The 18,626-nt window shown below is 37.7% G+C and overlaps 1 protein-coding gene across 38 annotated transcripts in view; it reads left to right on the top strand.

The window, feature by feature from the left end:
- DLG2 (discs large MAGUK scaffold protein 2) overlaps nt 1-18,626 on the top strand; it is a 1,058,052-nt gene that overhangs the window by 490,712 nt on the left and 548,714 nt on the right. For all 38 annotated transcript variants that reach the window (XM_083797000.1, XM_083796967.1, XM_083797009.1 and 35 more), the window contains one exon: nt 905-1,066. In XM_083797000.1, the coding sequence (XP_083653126.1) occupies nt 905-1,066 (162 nt within the window). The remainder of the gene's footprint in view (nt 1-904; nt 1,067-18,626) is intronic.

The raw sequence follows: 18,626 nt of genomic DNA, 5'->3' as shown, positions 1-18,626 counted from the left end.
CTCCTCCTCATGTTCCCTGCTGTACTGTCACCACGTCCTCCACCAGCGCCATGTGTAATGTGAAATCATACCCCTCACGTTAGCCATTCTGTAGTCTTCTCCCTCAAAAAGTGCTGTGTGTATGTGTACTGGGAGTAGAAGACAAGGTGCTGACCAGGCTCTGTGAGGAGAGGCCGGGGCTGCCTGGGCTGGACACAGCCAGTTCCACACAGACCCACCTCAGGACATGGCTGAGCCCGTTCAATTAGGGGTCGGTGTCTCTGTGACTGGGCACCTAGAGGTCTGGTCACTTAATTTAATTTTTAGGGTTAGAGTTACATTGCTTCTTGTACGAGTTTTGTTTTTGATATTGGACAAGCTGCTTACTTCTTCTGTTTCCTACGTTACTGCTCCGCAGAGCAGGAAGTTAAAATACCTCTCACTGCGCTTGGCCTACAGGATAAGGGGAAAATGTTTTACTGCAGAGTAAGTTTTGCCCTGCCCGTAGCTCTGTGGAGGTGCATGTGTGCTCTCTAGCATTACAGTACGCTGTGGTGAATGGAGAATGACTCAAATATTTTACAGAGAAAAAGCTACATAAGTGCAATTATTAATGTGAGGGTGTGAAACATGAGCTGGCACAACAGCTCAGCAGATCGACAACTTTGTTTTCAGTATTATCACTTGCCAATACATCTTCTCAGCTGCCTATCTGAAGGTAAAAGTTTTGTGTATCAGCATGATAATGCCACACTTTCTCTTTTTGAAGAAGTGTTAAAAACAGAATGAGGTATTCTTTCTAGAACAGAGTAGGAAATCCAAATAGTTTATCTGATATACAATATTTGCATTAATAAATATGCATCGCTTGCTTAAAGCATATTTGTTCTTCCTTTTAATCTTCTTTTTTTTTTTTTTCCCCTAGAAATACCGCTATCAAGATGAGGATGTTCCACATGATCATACCTTGCCTCGATTAACCCATGAAGTGAGAGGCCCAGAGCTTGTTCACGTGTCAGAGAAGAACTTGTCTCAAATAGAGAATGTGCACGGATATGTCTTACAGTCGCACATTTCTCCTTTGAAGGTAGGATTGGTATTTACTGTGGCTTTGGTCTTCCACCATAAGAAAATGTATGTCATGAAGACCTTGAGAAACTTACTTTGTTGTGCAAACAAACAAGTTGCATTTTGCAAGTATCGGTACAGGTTGGTTGTCCCATGTCAGGTTTTTAAGTCTGGTCTGTATTGCAACTGGTGATGGTTTAGTTGGTATAGCTTGTGTTGAGATGTGAGCTTTTTGCCTTGAGTGAGATTTTTGCTTGAGGGAAAATCATTCCTGGAAATGAGCGCTTTTTTTTTTTTTTTTTTTTTTTTTTTTTCCATCTGTACACCGAGAAAGAATAATGCAAGTTCTGGGTCTCAATATCAATGTGATTTTTTGGAATGGCAGACTTCCCTTCCTGATTGTCCTCATAAAATGAAAAAAAAAAAATCCTGTAAATGTAATATCTGATGGAATACTGTTTTTCACATCTCTCTGATAGCTACATCAAAGTCATAAGATATGGCATGAAAAGGGAGCTCATTTGCCACTATTCAGATCTTTACGACTCAAGCGCTTTATGTTTTCTGTGGGTTTGGTTGTGATTCAGGGTGATGTAGAGACATCTCTGTTAACTAAGGTAAATCTATAAAATACAGATTGTGTGAGTGTCTGTGTATGGTGTCCTCTGATAAATTTGGCTGAGGAAAAATGTTTGTCTTAATGGTGAGCCCATATATTAACCAAAAGGAATTCCATTTCTGAAAATTTGCTCTTAAATAAGACTGCAATAGCTTGAAGATGTTCCTAAAGCTTCTTTAATGAAAGGAGTGTGATAGTTTTTGTATTACTTGTTTTCTTCTGGAGGGGTAATAAAAGGGGGGTTAAGAAAAGGAGAGTAGTTTTACAGGAGGTGGTGACGTTCTGAGAAATGGATTTTGTTCAGGTATTTAACCAAGCAGCAAACAAGGCAAATGGGCTTTGCTGTTTCTGGTACCCAAAAGTTATGAAATGTGGATCATTTGCCTAGTGGAGTGACTACAGTGTGGTTACAAGTGAGAGGAAATGTTTATTATTAAAGACTGATGTGAATTCAGTTGGTGATCATCAAGCTTTCTTAGAACAGCCACACGAAGTACTCTTTGCTGTTCTTGTTGTTTCTGTGTGTAGTTTGTATGTAGTTTGCTTTTTCATGTTTTAGCAGATTTACACATTGTCTATCCAACTTCTATTGCAGAAACCACTGGTAGCAAGCTGTGATACATCTTCTTATGCAGAAATAGATTAGTTTAGTTGTTTGGAAGGGATTACCTCCATGTGGCCTCAGTGTAATCTCAGGGAACAACCAAAGACAAAACAATTTCTTGCCTGGAAGGAAAAAATCCCTGATCCTTTGGGCTCTTTGAATATTAGGATCATGGTGGCGCTTCTTATTCATGAAAGTAAAAAATGGATAATATTTGGTTTTACAGATAGAGATCTTCAAGCATCCAAGTATGCATGATCCAAGCTGATAATGTAGCAACAATGATAAAAAGCTTATTGTTGTGAGATGAAGGGTATCCTCAGACATCTACAGTTGCCTTAAAAGAGCTCCCAGTCTAATGCGTTCCTATGATAGCAGAAAGTTGTTTTCTGCAGCTGTTTCCTGAAGAGGAGGGAGAAGAGGAGCTATGCAGTATTTCCTTTTGGAAAACGTTATCTCCTGCAAGAGAGCCTGAGGATTGCCAGAGCCTGAGGATTTCAGACTTTGACTCTGTTCTTTTTACATCTTTCCCTCAGGTTCACTGTGGCTGTAGCGTCTTGTGCCTGCCACTTACTCTAGATTTAGTAATTTATCTCTTTAGATGGCTGTGAGGTTTCTGCTTTCTTTCTCATGCAGTCTTTGACCTGTCTTTTACCTTTTGCTAGAGAATTGGCTCAGGAGGCTGGAGTAAACCTTCTGCTAGAGCTCATGACATTGTGGTTCACTGTCTATCTGAAATGTCTACTTTGGAGTCACTTTTGTTTCTGGGAGTTGATGGAAATACCCCTTCAGAAGCTTTTGTCACAATGATTTCTGCCTATTTGAGAAATGTCTTTCCCAACTCACGAAAACCCTAGGTTGTTGTCTTTTTGAATTACGTAATTTCCATCCTGTGCCCTGATGTTCTTTAGTATTCCATTTTCTTCTCAGCAGTATTTCACAAACATGACTGCACTGAATAATGGCTAAATCTGGAGCATACTGCCCCTCAATCCATAGCATGTCTTTCCAGAGAAATGCCAAATACTGCTTTTAAAAGATTTGTTGGAAAAATGTGCCAGCAGTTTAAATATGGGCCTGTCTATACCACTGTGTATATCTGTAAAGACAATGTCCCAGGGATTCCTGAAAGACTTTCTAGCTCCCAGGAGAGAAAGATTCAGCCCATCTTTATGAAGACATGTCAATAAAAATGCCTGATATGGTAACATGCTGCACAGTACAAATACATCTTAAATTTGATTCCAAGTTGTGTGTACAAAATGGTAAAGAATTTGGCTGTAGGTTCATATTCTGGATTATGTGCTTTTATGTATTCCAGAATCATCCTAGTGGAGCTAGTCTCTCTTGGGTACTTCAAAAGGACTTTGTTTTGTCAGATACCAAACTACTAGTGTTTTTCTTTAACAACATCTCAGCAGTTTTGTGTGTTGAATAATCCAAAATCTGATCGTCAGCCATTATGAAATTCTCTTTGAGACACTCAGGTGCTGATTGTGATAAATATTGTTTGGGAATGTTTCTGAGAAGGGTTTCTGTTATTGATATATTTGTTGTCTTTCAAGTCCCTACACTGTAGCATACACTAGCCAGATTACTTCCTTTTGGAAGACAAAAAGTAAGAACAGTTGTGCTAGAAAGGGCACAGTAATGCTGAAACAGTTGTGCTGGAAAGGGCGCTTTTCAATATGACTTTTACTTCTATAACTTCAAATTTTTACATAAAGTTTTACTACTGTTGGGTAACATTTCCTATACACTCAACTCAGTGCTGAAAGTGGTTAATTTTAGAAAGCTACAAGCTTCTGTTAAAGGTTGATCTACCTATTAACATGGAGAGGATAAAATTTACAACCACTTCAGCAACTTTGAATGTCAAATACAGAAGTTTAAAAGGAACTTTTTGGTTACGTAGCTGTATTAACATTTGGGGAAAATGCTAACATTTCACATATTTTTTGGAAGAGAGAGTTGACATATTATGATGATAAATGTTCTTTGCAAGTTGTGGTGGTGAGGTAATTGCATTTTATTAGTCTACTAAAGAAAGAAATGTGTAATATACTAAGAATATAATTTAAAATAGTTGTCTTGCATTTTCCCTCGTTGACACTAGATGGTGCGATTAGCTCAGAATCCTTTGATCAGGCTCTCTAAAGCTTCAGCGGAGCTATTTTTTTCTTACACGGTTTAGAAAGCGCTAATTCAGTAAAAATGCTTTGTTAGAAACTAGGTGCCTTCGGAAAACCTGGTATGTCGGGAAATCTGAATACAACGCAGCTGTACCTGAAATTCAGACATGCAATTTTTGTCTCCAAATGAGACACTTTCCTCTTTCCCTTCCATCTAGGAATAGAGCTAATCACTATTTATTACATGAGCGAGAGCTCCGGTTTCTAACCTTATTATTATTGTGATGTTAGATCTCTTGTTGTTTTAAATATATTCCCCTTTCTTTCGATAAGCCTAGGAGTAAAAAATACATATAAGGAGCTTGGATCTCCGTGGTTGCCTGCCTATTTTAAATGCCAAGCTATTCCAGCTACTATCTCTATTTGCTAATTTAAAGCAAGGCGTGAGTGTAAGCATCAATGGTAGCTGTGCAAGAAGAAGTAGCATGTAAATTACTGTTATTACCTTAGCCTAAGATATTTTTAAATAAGGAAGTTCAGACTTCTCAGTTGCTTCCTCTTTGACAGCCCTACTTTGTAGAAAGGAAGGAGGTACTCTTAGCTATTCCTCCTCCTCTTGCTGCTCCAGAGTGCTCTCCTACAGCTCAGCAGGGTTGCTCCCAGTTTATAGAAAGTCAGAATTGATGGAGTGACTTTTGAGTGGAGAGAGGGAAAATCCCCTCCACACAGAGCGAGTGAGCAATTCATTTACTTAGAGGTGTCCAAAGTTAAGTTTATCCATGAAATGACACTTGTGCAAATCGGTTTTCAGAAGAATGAGATTTGCTTATCCCATCACCACAGTGCATTGATTCCATTCCATCTTTTTCCTTGGTGATGGTAAAAGCCCCTATCTTACCAATTATTTGAGACTCTCTGTATACAGTGTGGAAAAGATGGTGTTGCTGGTGTTGCTTGATCATTGTTTCTGCTCCAAACAAGTTCTCTCCCAACTCCCATCTTACGGTGGATGTGTACAGTGTTCTTTTCACTTCTATCATCCTTTTTATCTGCATGAGTGCAGGAGGGTCCTTCCTGTGGAGTCCGCTTGAATTTGGCATGTTCCCTTTGCTGTCTTTAATAAAACAGCTTTCTTCTTCGTCTCCGAAGCCTGCCTTGTGCAAGTGTGAGTCAGACCTTAGCATGGCGATTGCCATGCTTCTTTGACAAATTAACAAAGAAGGGGGAAGAGGCTCTAAGGATAATCCTAGATGATTAATTAATCTGTGAAAAATGTCTTAGCCAGAGCTTTCTGGAAACTGCCATAAAGAATAATTTTTTGGAATCTGAAAATGTAGATTAAGTAAAAGCTATTTATTTCATGAATCTACATTGACTTCAATAAAAATTGAGTTCAGAAGACATTTGGAAAAATAAGATCAAAACATTTTATAATTTCAGAGGCCATAGCTCCATTTCTCAATTTGAAAATTTCAGGGAGTGCTTCTTTCACTACTGAATTCTGTATCAAACACAAAGTCATGCACTGGTCACAGACACAGTGAAAATAATGAAGTCCAATAGAGTGATATTGCAGAGGATCACTTGAGCTGTAGACTAAGTCAAGATGTTGCTGCACAGAGCTTCAGAACAACACTAGAAAATGCTCTCAACAGGCCAGTCTAGCTGTTTTAAATGGACAGTTGCTTGGAAGTCTTCAGTCTTTAAATACCTCTAACTACCAGGGAACCAGACTTAGACAGGAAAAGCTGCTTGCTGCACCTTTCAGCATCACCATGCCCGATTCTTCTGTGTAAGTCTAGTTCCTCGTGGTTTTGTGGGGATCATGTAAGAAACCCCATTTATTTTCCAGAGATACTGAACATCCCTAGTTCCAATTATTGTGGAAGAACACTATGTTAGAGGTGAGGTTCATTTAGGGAAGAGGATAAAGCTGAATTTGTTTAAATTTTGATTGTTCAGGTGTGACAAATAGTTGAGGCTGTGTCATAGCACAGGCTTTCGTTCCTGATCAAGGATGCTGCATTAAACAGGCTCCAAAGAGTGATGAAGGACTGTGAGAAGCTGATGATGTATGTGAGGAACAAAAGTCTGAAGTTTTCTGTTGCACTTGCAAAATTAATTGAGGTTATATAGAGGACATATTAATGTGTGCATAGATATATTAGCAAGCCATCTAAAATTTAATCTGGCATCCTTTCCCATGCTTACACTGGCTACATTTCATAAGTATAGCTAATTTGCATGAAGCATTTTTTTAGCCCTAGGGTGGCTCAGCCCAGTAGCAATGATCTTATAATAATACTTTTGATCTCTGCCCTGATAGCTTCCTAACATTTGTGGTAGTGGTGGTGGGTTTTTGTTGTTGTTCTGTTTTTTCCCCTCTTCTTTTTAATATGCAGTTATTGGCAAAGCCCCATACTGCAGTCTGTATCCGTTAGTGAATTTTCACTGAATATTCAGTAGGTTGCTTCATTAAGATACGACACTTGTTACATGTTTAATTGTGTACTGATTTTCTCTTATCTTTCACTGTTACGGCAGATAGGCATATATCATAGATCTGTATCTGTGATCTGTGGTTTTTTTATATAAAAATGCGTTCAGATTAAGAAGAGACAAAAGGAAAACACAAATGTGCTTATGCTTGTTCTTGCTCTTAGAAGAGTAGCAAAAAGAGCTCTGAATTTTTATTCTATTTCACTTGTTTTCAAAGCAAAATAAGCAGCTTATAAATTAATATACTGAAGAATATTTTGTTTCTTCATTTCATGTGGGTAGAAATGTCTTCCATATTTGCAATATTTGTCTTATTGTGAAGAACACCCTAAAATGATGCAAAATTTAAATATTACCATTCTAATGAAAAATAGTTTGTTTTCTGGCATCATACCTAGGTCCACTCTTCTGTGTGCTTCATTTTTATTTTTATTTTTTTACCTTGGATTTCTAACTGATGACTTCCCACATGATTTATGTTGCTGTAGACAGTATCTTGTTATCTTCCTAGCTTGTGACAGAATTTAAAAGAAACCATATAAAATTGCCTCTGTCTGTGGGTGATTTAATTGGAAAAATCTCAGCAACTTAAGGTAAACCTCAGGCCTTGTAATTCTTTATTTTTTGGCAAAATAAATGATGGCCCATGATGGACACAAGCAAAGAAAATTCTGACAGTATCTACCAGCCCATTATATGTTGTTAGATTTGCCTGAAGAATAAAGAAATGAATTTTCAAAGGAATTTGAAAATATTTTCAGGCTATGTACACTGTTTATTTTATAAAGGCCTCCTAGGTATTGCAGGTCTTTTCAAATGTTAATCTGAATCGCAGTTTCAGGAGACTCTCTGTTCTTGATCTGCTGGGTGCTTTATCCATTAGTATTAATTAGCTGTTATATCTTTTATTCTGTTCAGATAATGGATTTCTCCTTAAGTATAGTCTTATTCCTAAGTCTTATGTTTTGAAAAAGGTCTGATATATTGCAAATATTTCTGGCCAAGTCTCTCACTTATAATACAGAAAATGAGAGATTTCAGGAATGCTTTTTTCTTTTTGTCTTTCTGTAATATTTTGCATAGAACTAGTTACTCTTTGCTTCTATGTGATTCATCGAGCTGTTTTTCGCTTGATGTACTGCCCGTATAACATTCTCATAGAATATCAAAAAAATTGAGAAGAGATGTGCTATTATAAAGGTGGTTGTTGTTTGGTTGTTTGGTTGTTGTTTGTTTTTTTTTGTCTCCCTCTCCCCCCCCCCCCCCCCATTAAATAAATGAAATATTGCAAATAAATCCATGCAATCACCACTAGATCATACAGATGTAAGATTTGTGTGTTCTCTTAGTTCCTTTCTTGGAGTCTATGAGTACAGAAATATCAGTTCGCTTGTGAAGTATCTGTAATAGTGTTTGCCACCTTTCCAAAGTGTTTCATGACCTGCTGATGAGAAGTGCAATAAAGCATCTTGATGTTATTAGTCAGACTGTAAGAGGAGGGATTTCTCTCAGACATGTCAGACAGCTTTAACACCAGCTGTTTCCCTGAACTCAGTAGCTGAAATGCCCTTCTGTCAGACTTCAGCTACTACTGACGCTTGGGAACATACTCTACATTTTAAATGAAGCATTAAACTGCAGTAATAACTTTTCACTGAGGAATACCCTTGTAATTCACTCACTCAGTAGAAGCTGTATGCATTCATATACCCAGTGATGTTACACATCAAAAATGTTGTCTTTTTTCAGTATCAGGTTAAAAAAAAAAAATTGTACAAAGCAGAAGTTTTCAGCTCCAGAAGCACTGGGTGGGTCCTCCACTGCAGCATGAAGACAGAATTGATTTAGTCAAACCTTCAAACCTTATGGAGGAATATCTTGGCAGCCTGACTAAGAGATGCTCAAGCTAATTTATATTTTGTTTCCAAGTGCTTCCTCTTTAAACTGGTGTTTCTTGTGGCTCTTATTTCATCTTGTAATAAAGTTTTGTGGAGCTGTGGGGGAAAAACAAAACAAATAAACAAACAAAGAAAACAGATTCCTGACATTTAGATGAAAAAACAGCTTCATGAATAGGCTAATATTTTCCAACCATTTTCAAGAATCTAATTTAAATAAAAACTTTTGGGGTGTAGCATGGTGATATCAATAGCTATTTGAGGCTTCTCAGATTTTTCAAATGGAAAAACTTTTGCCATGTGATTCCCTACAACATATCTATTCCAGCAGATCATGTCACTTGCTTTCTAATAATTTCTTAATGACAATAGTGCTACTGAAGCTGATACAATTTGGGAAATGTCACAAAATAGTCAGCAGTCTTGATGACTCAGGTGACTTTTTTAAGATTTGCACTGTTCGCTAAATTGATCTCCCATAGTACTTTTTGCTGTCTTTTATTTTCCTATGCTATTATTTGTCTTTTCCATGCTTAATCAGTGTACCGTTTTCTTGTTATGCTACTTTTCTCTGAATTGCATTCAGGATCCATTCCTGTATTTCTCCTTCAGGTCTTTATTCCCTACTTTTGTTATAACTGTTCCTACACCTACACATGGATTTTGTTAATACTGCGAGCCACCCACGAATTACAAGTTTCTACCAGGTAGCTGTTAACATGTAACGATTGATGCCCTTCTTGTTCAAGACAATTGCATTTTTATTGATCATTTTGCTTTTTGACTGCTTTGAGAGGATAGGAGTTATGGTTCTCCCTGTTTCCCCATTGTCATACATGATCTTTATGAGCAGTTCGTGTTGATTTCTTTTGGTGCTGGAAGGTGTTTCCCCCTCCCCTCAAGCAAAAGCAATATGAAATGCACTTGAATGTCATCAAATCTAGTGGGTCACAGTTGCCTGCTGAAATGGCAATACTCAGGGCAGCTTTTATCCTGTTGAGACTTACAGACACTCTGAGCAGTGGCGGATGCAATTGATTTTTATTTTTTTTTCAGCCAACAGACTTGAGCATTCTGTATTACATCTGTTATCTTCCAAATGGGAACAGAACATGTCCTTTTTACACATAATAGCTAGAAGTTAGCTTATTAGGTTAAAAAGTGTCATGCAGAAAATGAACATGTTCTCAAGGAAAATGTAAATAGTTGTTTTTTTTCCCCAAAGCCTTCCTTCTTTTACAGTTATAGTAAATATCCATGTGGACTGCTGCATTGATCAGTCCTTAGCAGCTGAACTGCATGCTTCTGAGCCAAAAATTCATTAAACCTGATAATTGACCTAATAAAATGGTTGCAATTGATAACATGACATAGGAAAGGCTGAAAAGAGTAATGGTGTTTTCAACAAATAAAGTTTCTACTTTGAAGTCTGTGTCACAAATTGTGTCTTTGATCAAACAGATGAGCAAATTCCAAGCAGAGAAATAGAATATTTAGTGATAGCGCATGGCATGTGAGTATAAAGGCTTATATTAATTGCTGGGAAATGGCTAAAATAGTGCAAAGTTAACAACTTAACACTCTGAGTGTTAATGACATCAACCAACTTCTGAAGACCACACTTGCATCTGATTTCACATTCAAGTTGCTGCTGTTTCCTCTCTAGCAGTCATTAGGCAGTTGGCTTCCTTTACTATTTTGCAACAGATCTGAACTGAATTAGAGTCTTCAGCTGAAACTGGGCTATTTTCCTAATTATTATGTTCATAATTTGACTTCCGCTTTGTAAAGGTATTACTTTTTCAGTATCCTGGAGATGTTGATATTTAGTTAAAGAAAGTAGGAATTAGTACAGTAAAGTGCAGACAGGGCTGCTTCTGCATTGCTTGTGCTGTACTAATAGCTGTAATGCCAGAGAATGCCTGGAAAAACTAGCTCAAGCAATCTCAGTTGAACTAGCCAAGACAGGTTACCATTGCTGAAAATGCTAGTGACCTATGCCCTCATACAGACAGACACTAGGATTGGTGAATTTTAATCCTGTCTCTATTTCAGAGTATAAACTAGGCCACAGGGACTACTAAACACTTGCACCTCAAATACTACTAAAGAAGTGGAGATGCATGTGTAGACAAAGGTAGAGATCAACCAGGCAGAGCAATGCATCAATGTTTATGTTTCTAAACTCAGTGTGTGTGTGTGGGGGGGGGGGGGGGGGGGAAGGTATTGAGCCAAGTGCTACAGCATCAGCACGTCATTACTATTTTAAAAATGAAATGTTGGGATTCCTTTGAAAAACTTGATTTGCTTCCTGTATTCTCCTTCAGCACTATGCCTACTGGGAAATTCCACACTTAACCTTTAAGAGGACTGTGCGTGTCCGTGCTTTGGGGCTATATTTCATTTGGAGAGTTGCAGGGGTAAAGCCTTCTGACACTGTAGCTGCAGAGAAGCAGCGTAGATACATTTCCCAGTACAGATTCATTTGTATCATTACCAGAATGACTTAAAAACTCTGTGTGGTCAGCTGGGCTGTAGAGCCACCAAGAACGTGTATCTCTGGCATTCTGTAACTTTTCCTGTACTGGCTTTATCATGGAAGCTTTTGTTTTCATACTTCCTTGCTGAAGTGGAATGACTCAACAGCTGAGTTGCTATGGCAGGTCATTATCTCAAAGTAGGGGAAATCTGAGTCAATTTGCAGTAGGGTACAGAAGCAGCCTGAGCAAAATGAAATCCAGGCTTCATCCTGTTTTTTTTTTTTTTTCTTCCTGTCTCCCTCTTATTCTCCTTTCTTTTTTTGTTTCTTGCTTCCATATAAGGAATTTACCCAGAGCTGTTAATTACCCAGAGCTAAAAGGAAAGGAGCAAGAGATGGGTAAGACCAGCTCTCTGCTGTTGGAGTTTGATACAAGGGTTTTATAGGAAAATTTATTTTACAAATTCTTAAGTGTGAGGGACTGTGAGAACAGAGGTTGCCATTCAGTAGCTAAAGGTATATATGTCTGGGGAAAAAAGGCACAAACTATTAAACCAGCAAAGAGGTATTTGAAAATTTTTGGAGCTGATGTTTTGCCGACAGCTTCCTTTGACTTTCTTTTAACTGTTCATGCCCATTGGTATATCTGCAGTGTTACTTAAACATACAGCTTTTGACAGTATGGTAATACCAGAGGTGAATAAACTAGAATGTCTGCCATAAACCTGCTATCACAGCATGTACTTATCACTTTTTTATTATTATTTTTGTTTATAACTCAGTTACAACTATCTTATTGGGGATTATTCTAGCAATTGAAACCCAGGTTTTACTTAAGGTATTCAATTAAGCTGAAATTGCTTGTAAAGTAGTGCCATAATAGTAGCTGAGGCATCACTGGAAGATGGTAAGTAGGTGAGATACTAATTAATTCTTCTGAACTTCAGTAATTTAATATTCAAAAGGAGGCTGAGTCCATATTGTAGTCTGCTCATTGCATTGCTACTGGGGATTACAGAGGGAGAAACCTTGATAAAAATAGCAGCCTCCAAATGAATTTTATTGGACTTGCGTGACTGAAATTAGGGGTTTGTTGGTATTGCTTCACTACTCTAGATACAAATGCTGAGGGTCTGATCTGGCTGTGGGTGAACTCTCTGAGGACTTCAATAAGATCTTGTGTGGGTAGATTAAGTACAAAATTTTCCCAAACACTGCTAAACCCAGGGATGATGACCATGTTTGTGTATAATCTTGAAAAGCTGGATTCTTTTATATTTATGCTTTTGGGAAAAGTAGCTTTCAGCCTAATACAGCTCCCTTTGATTTTCAAAGGACTGTAAGCCAGAAACTCGTTTAAATTCTTTTTGAGAATCTCCTCTGATAATAAAATTAGAGGTGTGGGAGAAGATGAAATTCATCCTTTCTTGGAGTTGCCCCCCAGTAGAACAGCACAGCTCACTGTATCTTTGCTGTATCATGATTATTGACCAGGTTATTAGTGCAGTCCTTCCAGGCCCCTGAATACTTCAAAGCAAATTTTCCACTGCCCTTCTCATTATTGCTATCAGTAATGATCTAAGCAAGACTGGTCTGGAGATTCCTCCCTAGATGCATATTCTTCCGAAGCCTCTTAATTCAATCTGAATGATGATGATGATAATTTAGGTTATAGTATTACCCAGGGGTTGTGACTGTAGAGCAGGGTTCCATTGTCCTAAGCAATATACAGACAAGGGAAAGCTTAAATGTTGTGATACCACAGAGTTATGCAGGTTAAAAACAATACAAGTGAGCAGAAATTAATAGGAATCCCTGTGTATACTCAAATTATATCTACTAATCTATCTACTATAATCAAATTATACCTACTTCTTAACTATCATATAATTCTGTTGTAATTTCTTTAGCTAGAGATGTTCATGTCTCGGGGCTGAATTATAGACCAGTACTACCTTATTACATTCATTGGATTTTTCCCATTAGTACTGCACTGCAGCCTTGCCTCTTGCTGAGAAACACGTGGACAAATAAAATACACTCATTTCGGAGTTGGGCGGGGGGGGGAGATGATGTTGATTGAAGGTGGTTCTGGGAATGCGGTCCCTTTTTAACCAAAGAGACCAAAAGAGTAAGGATCTGCTATGATTGCCCAGTGTAGAAATTAACCCCGTTACTAACACACCACCACTTAATGTGTTAATTAATTAATGGCCTTAATTTAATTCTCCGCGTGTGTTGAATTGAGTTGATGAGTGTTACTATACTTTCAATTAGATGGGTTTTGCAACATAATTTTCATCATAATGGTTAGTATAAATGAGTTTTCTTAATTATGGTAGGGCGAATGCTTCGTTAAGGGGCTCAAGACTATAACCGTGTTTGGCATGGCCTGGTGGGACCTGTTGTTTGCAGGGACACCCGTGCCCACCTCACTTCTCACAGACTCTTTCTGCTGATGTTTTGGGGATTTCTAGGTATGATATTGAAGACCTGTAATAGGTAGAAGGTCTTACTCAAATTCTCCATAAAGTTATTTGTTAAAACATTATGGTTGTTACTCAGTAATGGGTTTAGTGTTCTCATATTATCTGCCTTCTAGGAGTGTTGTTGGAGGACACCATGTTGTATGGCAGTCATGTTCTTTGCCATTCTTTTACATCTTGGGGGCTGCAGGAGCATTTAAACTTGTGATAAGATCTTATTAATAAGATATAAGTTAAAAGATTACTATTTAAAGCAGTAGGGCAACGCTTCATGGAATGTCAAAATGCAGAATTCGCAAAAAGTCCTTGTACTCTAGAAAAGTTTTTTCTTCCCCTAGACTTGCCTATTTAGTTATGAAGGCAGTGTCTTCTTCCACTTTCCATTCCCTGTAAGATGTTTGGTCTCCTGCTGAATGACTGCTTTGATGTCTGCCTGACTGTGGGGAAGGAAGGAAATTTCACTTGCACAGTGGTATAGGTGACCCAGGCAGCTGCATGTGGCTGCTGAATCTGTGGCAAGAACGAGCATTTCAGGAAAAATTAAGATAGAGAAGGCAGGCTTCACATTTTTAATCCTACCCTACCCCAATATTCTTTGCCTTTTTATGCCCTGAATCTACCCTGGAGCTCACACTTTTTCACAAATATTACACCACAAGATGGGGAAAGTGCTGGGGGCACTGGACATCAGTGCTTTGCATTGTTTAAGGACTAACGAGTTTAGGTGCAGTGTTGCACCCATTCATGCCATATTTCATCCAGTCTCATCTATTTTTCTGAAGTCTTAAGGTCACAGAGTGGGGATATACTACCCACTTGGCCTCATATGTTTTGCTTATCCTTGGGCTATCAGTGTCAGTGACCCTTCTGCACATACAGGAGGATTGCAGGGCTCCAAACCTCTCTGCTCCTGGGACTGTGAGTGTGTATCGGGGACAAAACCCAGACCTGGAAGCAAAGAACTGTATCTGCTTTGTGCAGTCTGATTTCCAGAGACACAAGTAAACTTGCATTTTGGATTATTTAACTATGTAGTTAAGAACTGTTGGTATTGTACATTTGTGAAAGTAAAAAAAAAAAAAAAGTAAAGATAAAATCTTTCCTTCTTACAGGTAGTATCCATTATATAGAATAAAGTGGCTGATAAGTAGGTAGTTGACAAAAATGTTCAGTTTCACAGCTGTTCTGTTGAGAGGACTGAATGGAAGTAAATATTTATCTGTGTTTTAAGAAACACTAGGGATGATCTTGGAAATTACACATCTGAAAATCTGTACCAGATAGTTTTAATGAGATAAGTGTAATGGAATTGGAACAAACAAGAATAGCTTTTGTAAAGTAAGAACAGGTTTCTTTTAACTTAATAGAACCTCTGATAGTGTCAGTGAATTAGTAATAATTGGAAAATAGACTGCAGTCATTTATTTGTACTTAGTAAATAACTTTGACAAAGACTCACCACTATAAGCTGCTAAGGAAAGAAAATATTTCCAGAATTGAAATAGTATGAAAGATTAGAAGCAAAATAATCAAAACAATTGAGAGAAATGAATGGACTATTTGTAATATGGCAAAAGGAAAACTAAGGTTGTTCTAAGACAACCTGGGAAAGTCTATACACATTTTTGAAATCTGTTCAAGACTATGTTATAGAAATATGAATATTCTAATTATTTATCAGGGAAATAGCTACACTGGCATAGGCCGATTTGCAGATGGCACACAATTATTTTGGGTAGTGAAAGAAAGACAAAGCTTTAAGGCATTTCAGAGGAATTAAACAGATCTAGAAGAATAAGCAGATGATAAAATGTAATTTTGAAAAATATGGTTAGTAGCCGAAAAGAGATCCTATAGCTTCCATAAAAATGGGTAATCAAACAGAGGAAAGATACAGCATGGACTCCTTTTGTATTAGATACCACTGCATCTATACAGGTAAGTATGAGAGGTGTCAGAGTGGGAGAGAAACTAAGAGGAAAAAATGTGAAATTTCCACCACTGTAAAAGTTTCTATTGGCGCTAGCACCTTATTAAACATCAGAATTTAATGACATAGTTCAAAGCCATAGGCAGGGAGGCGTTGTTTGTTCCGTTGCTTATTGGTCCATGGAAATATTTCATGAGAGAACACAAAAACAGGACATTTCAGATAGAAGTCAGAACATAAGAATCATATGCAACTGTGCAGATGGATAGGAAATTATGTTTTAGTGAGGCTTTCGGTTGAGCTGTAGAGTACAATGCATGTTGCTGTCCCATAGGTCTTGCTTTCTGATAAAACAGGTCTCTGTTTAATAGGACATAATAACCTGTCATATATAACCTTTTCAAGGTTGTGCAGATTGGAAACCAGCAACCTGCTAGTTCAGTGGTAATTTCTGGAATCTGCAGAGGGAAAAAAGCAGCTCTAGTGTTTGAAATCCCTTCCTAAGAGATGAATTAGGTATACTAAACTGTAGATAATCTTCAAAATTGCAAGTTGTTTAAAAATAATTAGGTTTGTATTTTTATTTGTTTAGTATTTCTTTCCTGGACTCAAAGCTATTATGGTAACTAAAATTATAAGGCTGTGTTACTTTGTAAGTAGACAGATTTTTCACATAATTACATGCCTTCAGTTTACCAGACTCTCAAAAAAATGAATATTGGCGTCAGTGACAGTATGGTCTTAAATGTTCTGTAGAAGGGAGCCATGATGTACTGTTTCCACTTCTTTAAAATTCACTCATGCATAAGAACCGCCACTACTAATTTATGGTATGATTTTGTACCAGTGATATATGCTCATTATATGTATAATCAAAGATCTATGTATGTGTTTCACTTGAAACTTTACATATGAATTTTATGTCTTATTTTTATCATGGTCTTAATGAAATGTTAACATTTTTCTAACAAATATATTATTGAGAAGGAGTTGCATTTGCAACAATCCTATTACCTTTATTATTGTGTGATGAGATCATACAGGGACTGAGAGAAACAGAACATATTTTAATGAAAGCAGTCTGGTCATGTACTAATTTCATTAAATACAAACTGGTGACAATCATCTTGTTAAGTCCAGTGTAGTCTAAAAAGCTCTAAATAAATGGAAGAAATAGTTTTCTGATGTCATCTTAGGGGTCACACAATTTAATGCACAACTTCACTTGCTCTGGATTTACAGCTATGGAGCAAATATAATTTCTTGGGGGTTCTGTTGGACAAAAGCCTTGACATGAGCTGGCAGTGCATGCTTGCAGCCCAAAAGGCCAACTGCATCCTAGGCTGCATCAACAGAGGAGTGGTCAGCAGAGCAAGGGACGTGACTGTTTCCCTCTGCTCTGCCCTTGTGAGGCCCCACCTGGAGTACTGCATCCAAGTCTGGAGCCCCCAGCACAAGAAGGATGTGGATCTGTTAGAGCAGGTCCAGAGGAGAGCCACAAAAATGATCAGATGGCTGGAGCACCTCTCCTCTGAAGAAAGGCTGCGGCTGTTCAGCCTGGAGAACAGAAGGCTCTGGGGAGACCTCATTAGGGCCTTTCAGTACTTAAAGGGAGCTTATAAAAAGGGTGGAGAGGGACTTTTTACTTGGGTAGACAATGATAGTACAAGGGGGAATGGTCTTAAACTGAAAGAGAATAGATTTAGACTAGACATTAGGAGGAAATCCTTCACTGTAAGGGTAGTAAGACAGTGGAACAGCCCAGAGAAGCTGTGGATGCTCCATCTCTGGAAATGTTCAAGGCCAGGCTGGATGGGGCTTTGGCCAACCTGATCTAGTGGGTGGCAGCCTATGGCAGAGAGGGCTGGAACTAGATGATCTTTAAGGTCCCTTCCAACCCAAGCCATTGTAAGTTTCTATGATAAAGTTTCTCCTATCAGTTCATGAGTCTCAAGAAAGCTAACCAGCTAAAAAATGCTACAAGTTACTGCTAGCTTCTTGTGAGTTTAGCTATAAAAGTTAGCGTTTTATCTTGTTCTAGGAGCAGTCTGCTGAAATTGATGAATATTTTGTAATTCTTTTGAAATACTTAAGGAGCTGTATCATTTTGAAATATGGGGAAAAAAGTTACTCCTTTTTCTTGGCTTTAAGTAACCTGGCTGCAATAAAATATCTTTCAATAGGGGAAAAAAAAAATGCACAAATTTGTTAGAAATAGTAGCTTAAAGCTAAGAATCTGACTACACAGAGTGTTTACCATTAACACAGTGTAAATCTGCCCCCAAAAGTTATTTTTATTTTATCTTAAAACTCTGGCATTTCAAGTCAAAGTTGGCAAATAATTTCATTTGAATAAAGGAGAAGAAAACAAATCAGAAATCATAGTATTTTGTACTGACATTTTTAATATCTGGTTTGGTTTGGATAAGTCAAAACAATTTATTTCAAAGCTGCAAAATAGTTTTGGACTAGTCTTCTAAAACTGGCATTCCAAAATGGAAGAGAATCTTCAATAACATGTATAGAAAAAGAAATAATTTTCTCCCCTCCAGATAAAAACTATTGTATCGGACTGAATGAAATATTTCAGGTCTACCTGACCTAATTTCTATTTCTGTTTGGTTACTGAATGAATAATCCACTATTTGCACAAGTCTATCTGTGAATGTGCCAAAATATGTATGGACTTAGAACACATGCAGCAAACCTTTTCATTTCAAACCTTTATTTTGATTTATGAAGATATAGAATAAAATTACTTACACACCTTGACTACAAGCAATTCCACGCTGAGTACTGTGCACTCTAAAACAGTAAACTCTTTCAGTGTATGCAGTGAACCATGTATGACTGACTTAGAGGAAATATAGTTTTGCCCCATAAATACTGCATTCCCATTCTGCTCTTGGCAGGGTATGTTGGATTATTTCTC

This window comes from Anser anser (genome assembly GCF_964211835.1).
Source record: "Anser anser genome assembly, chromosome: 1".
Taxonomy (NCBI): Eukaryota; Metazoa; Chordata; class Aves; order Anseriformes; family Anatidae; genus Anser; species Anser anser.
This window is presented reverse-complemented; position numbering and strand designations above follow the sequence as displayed.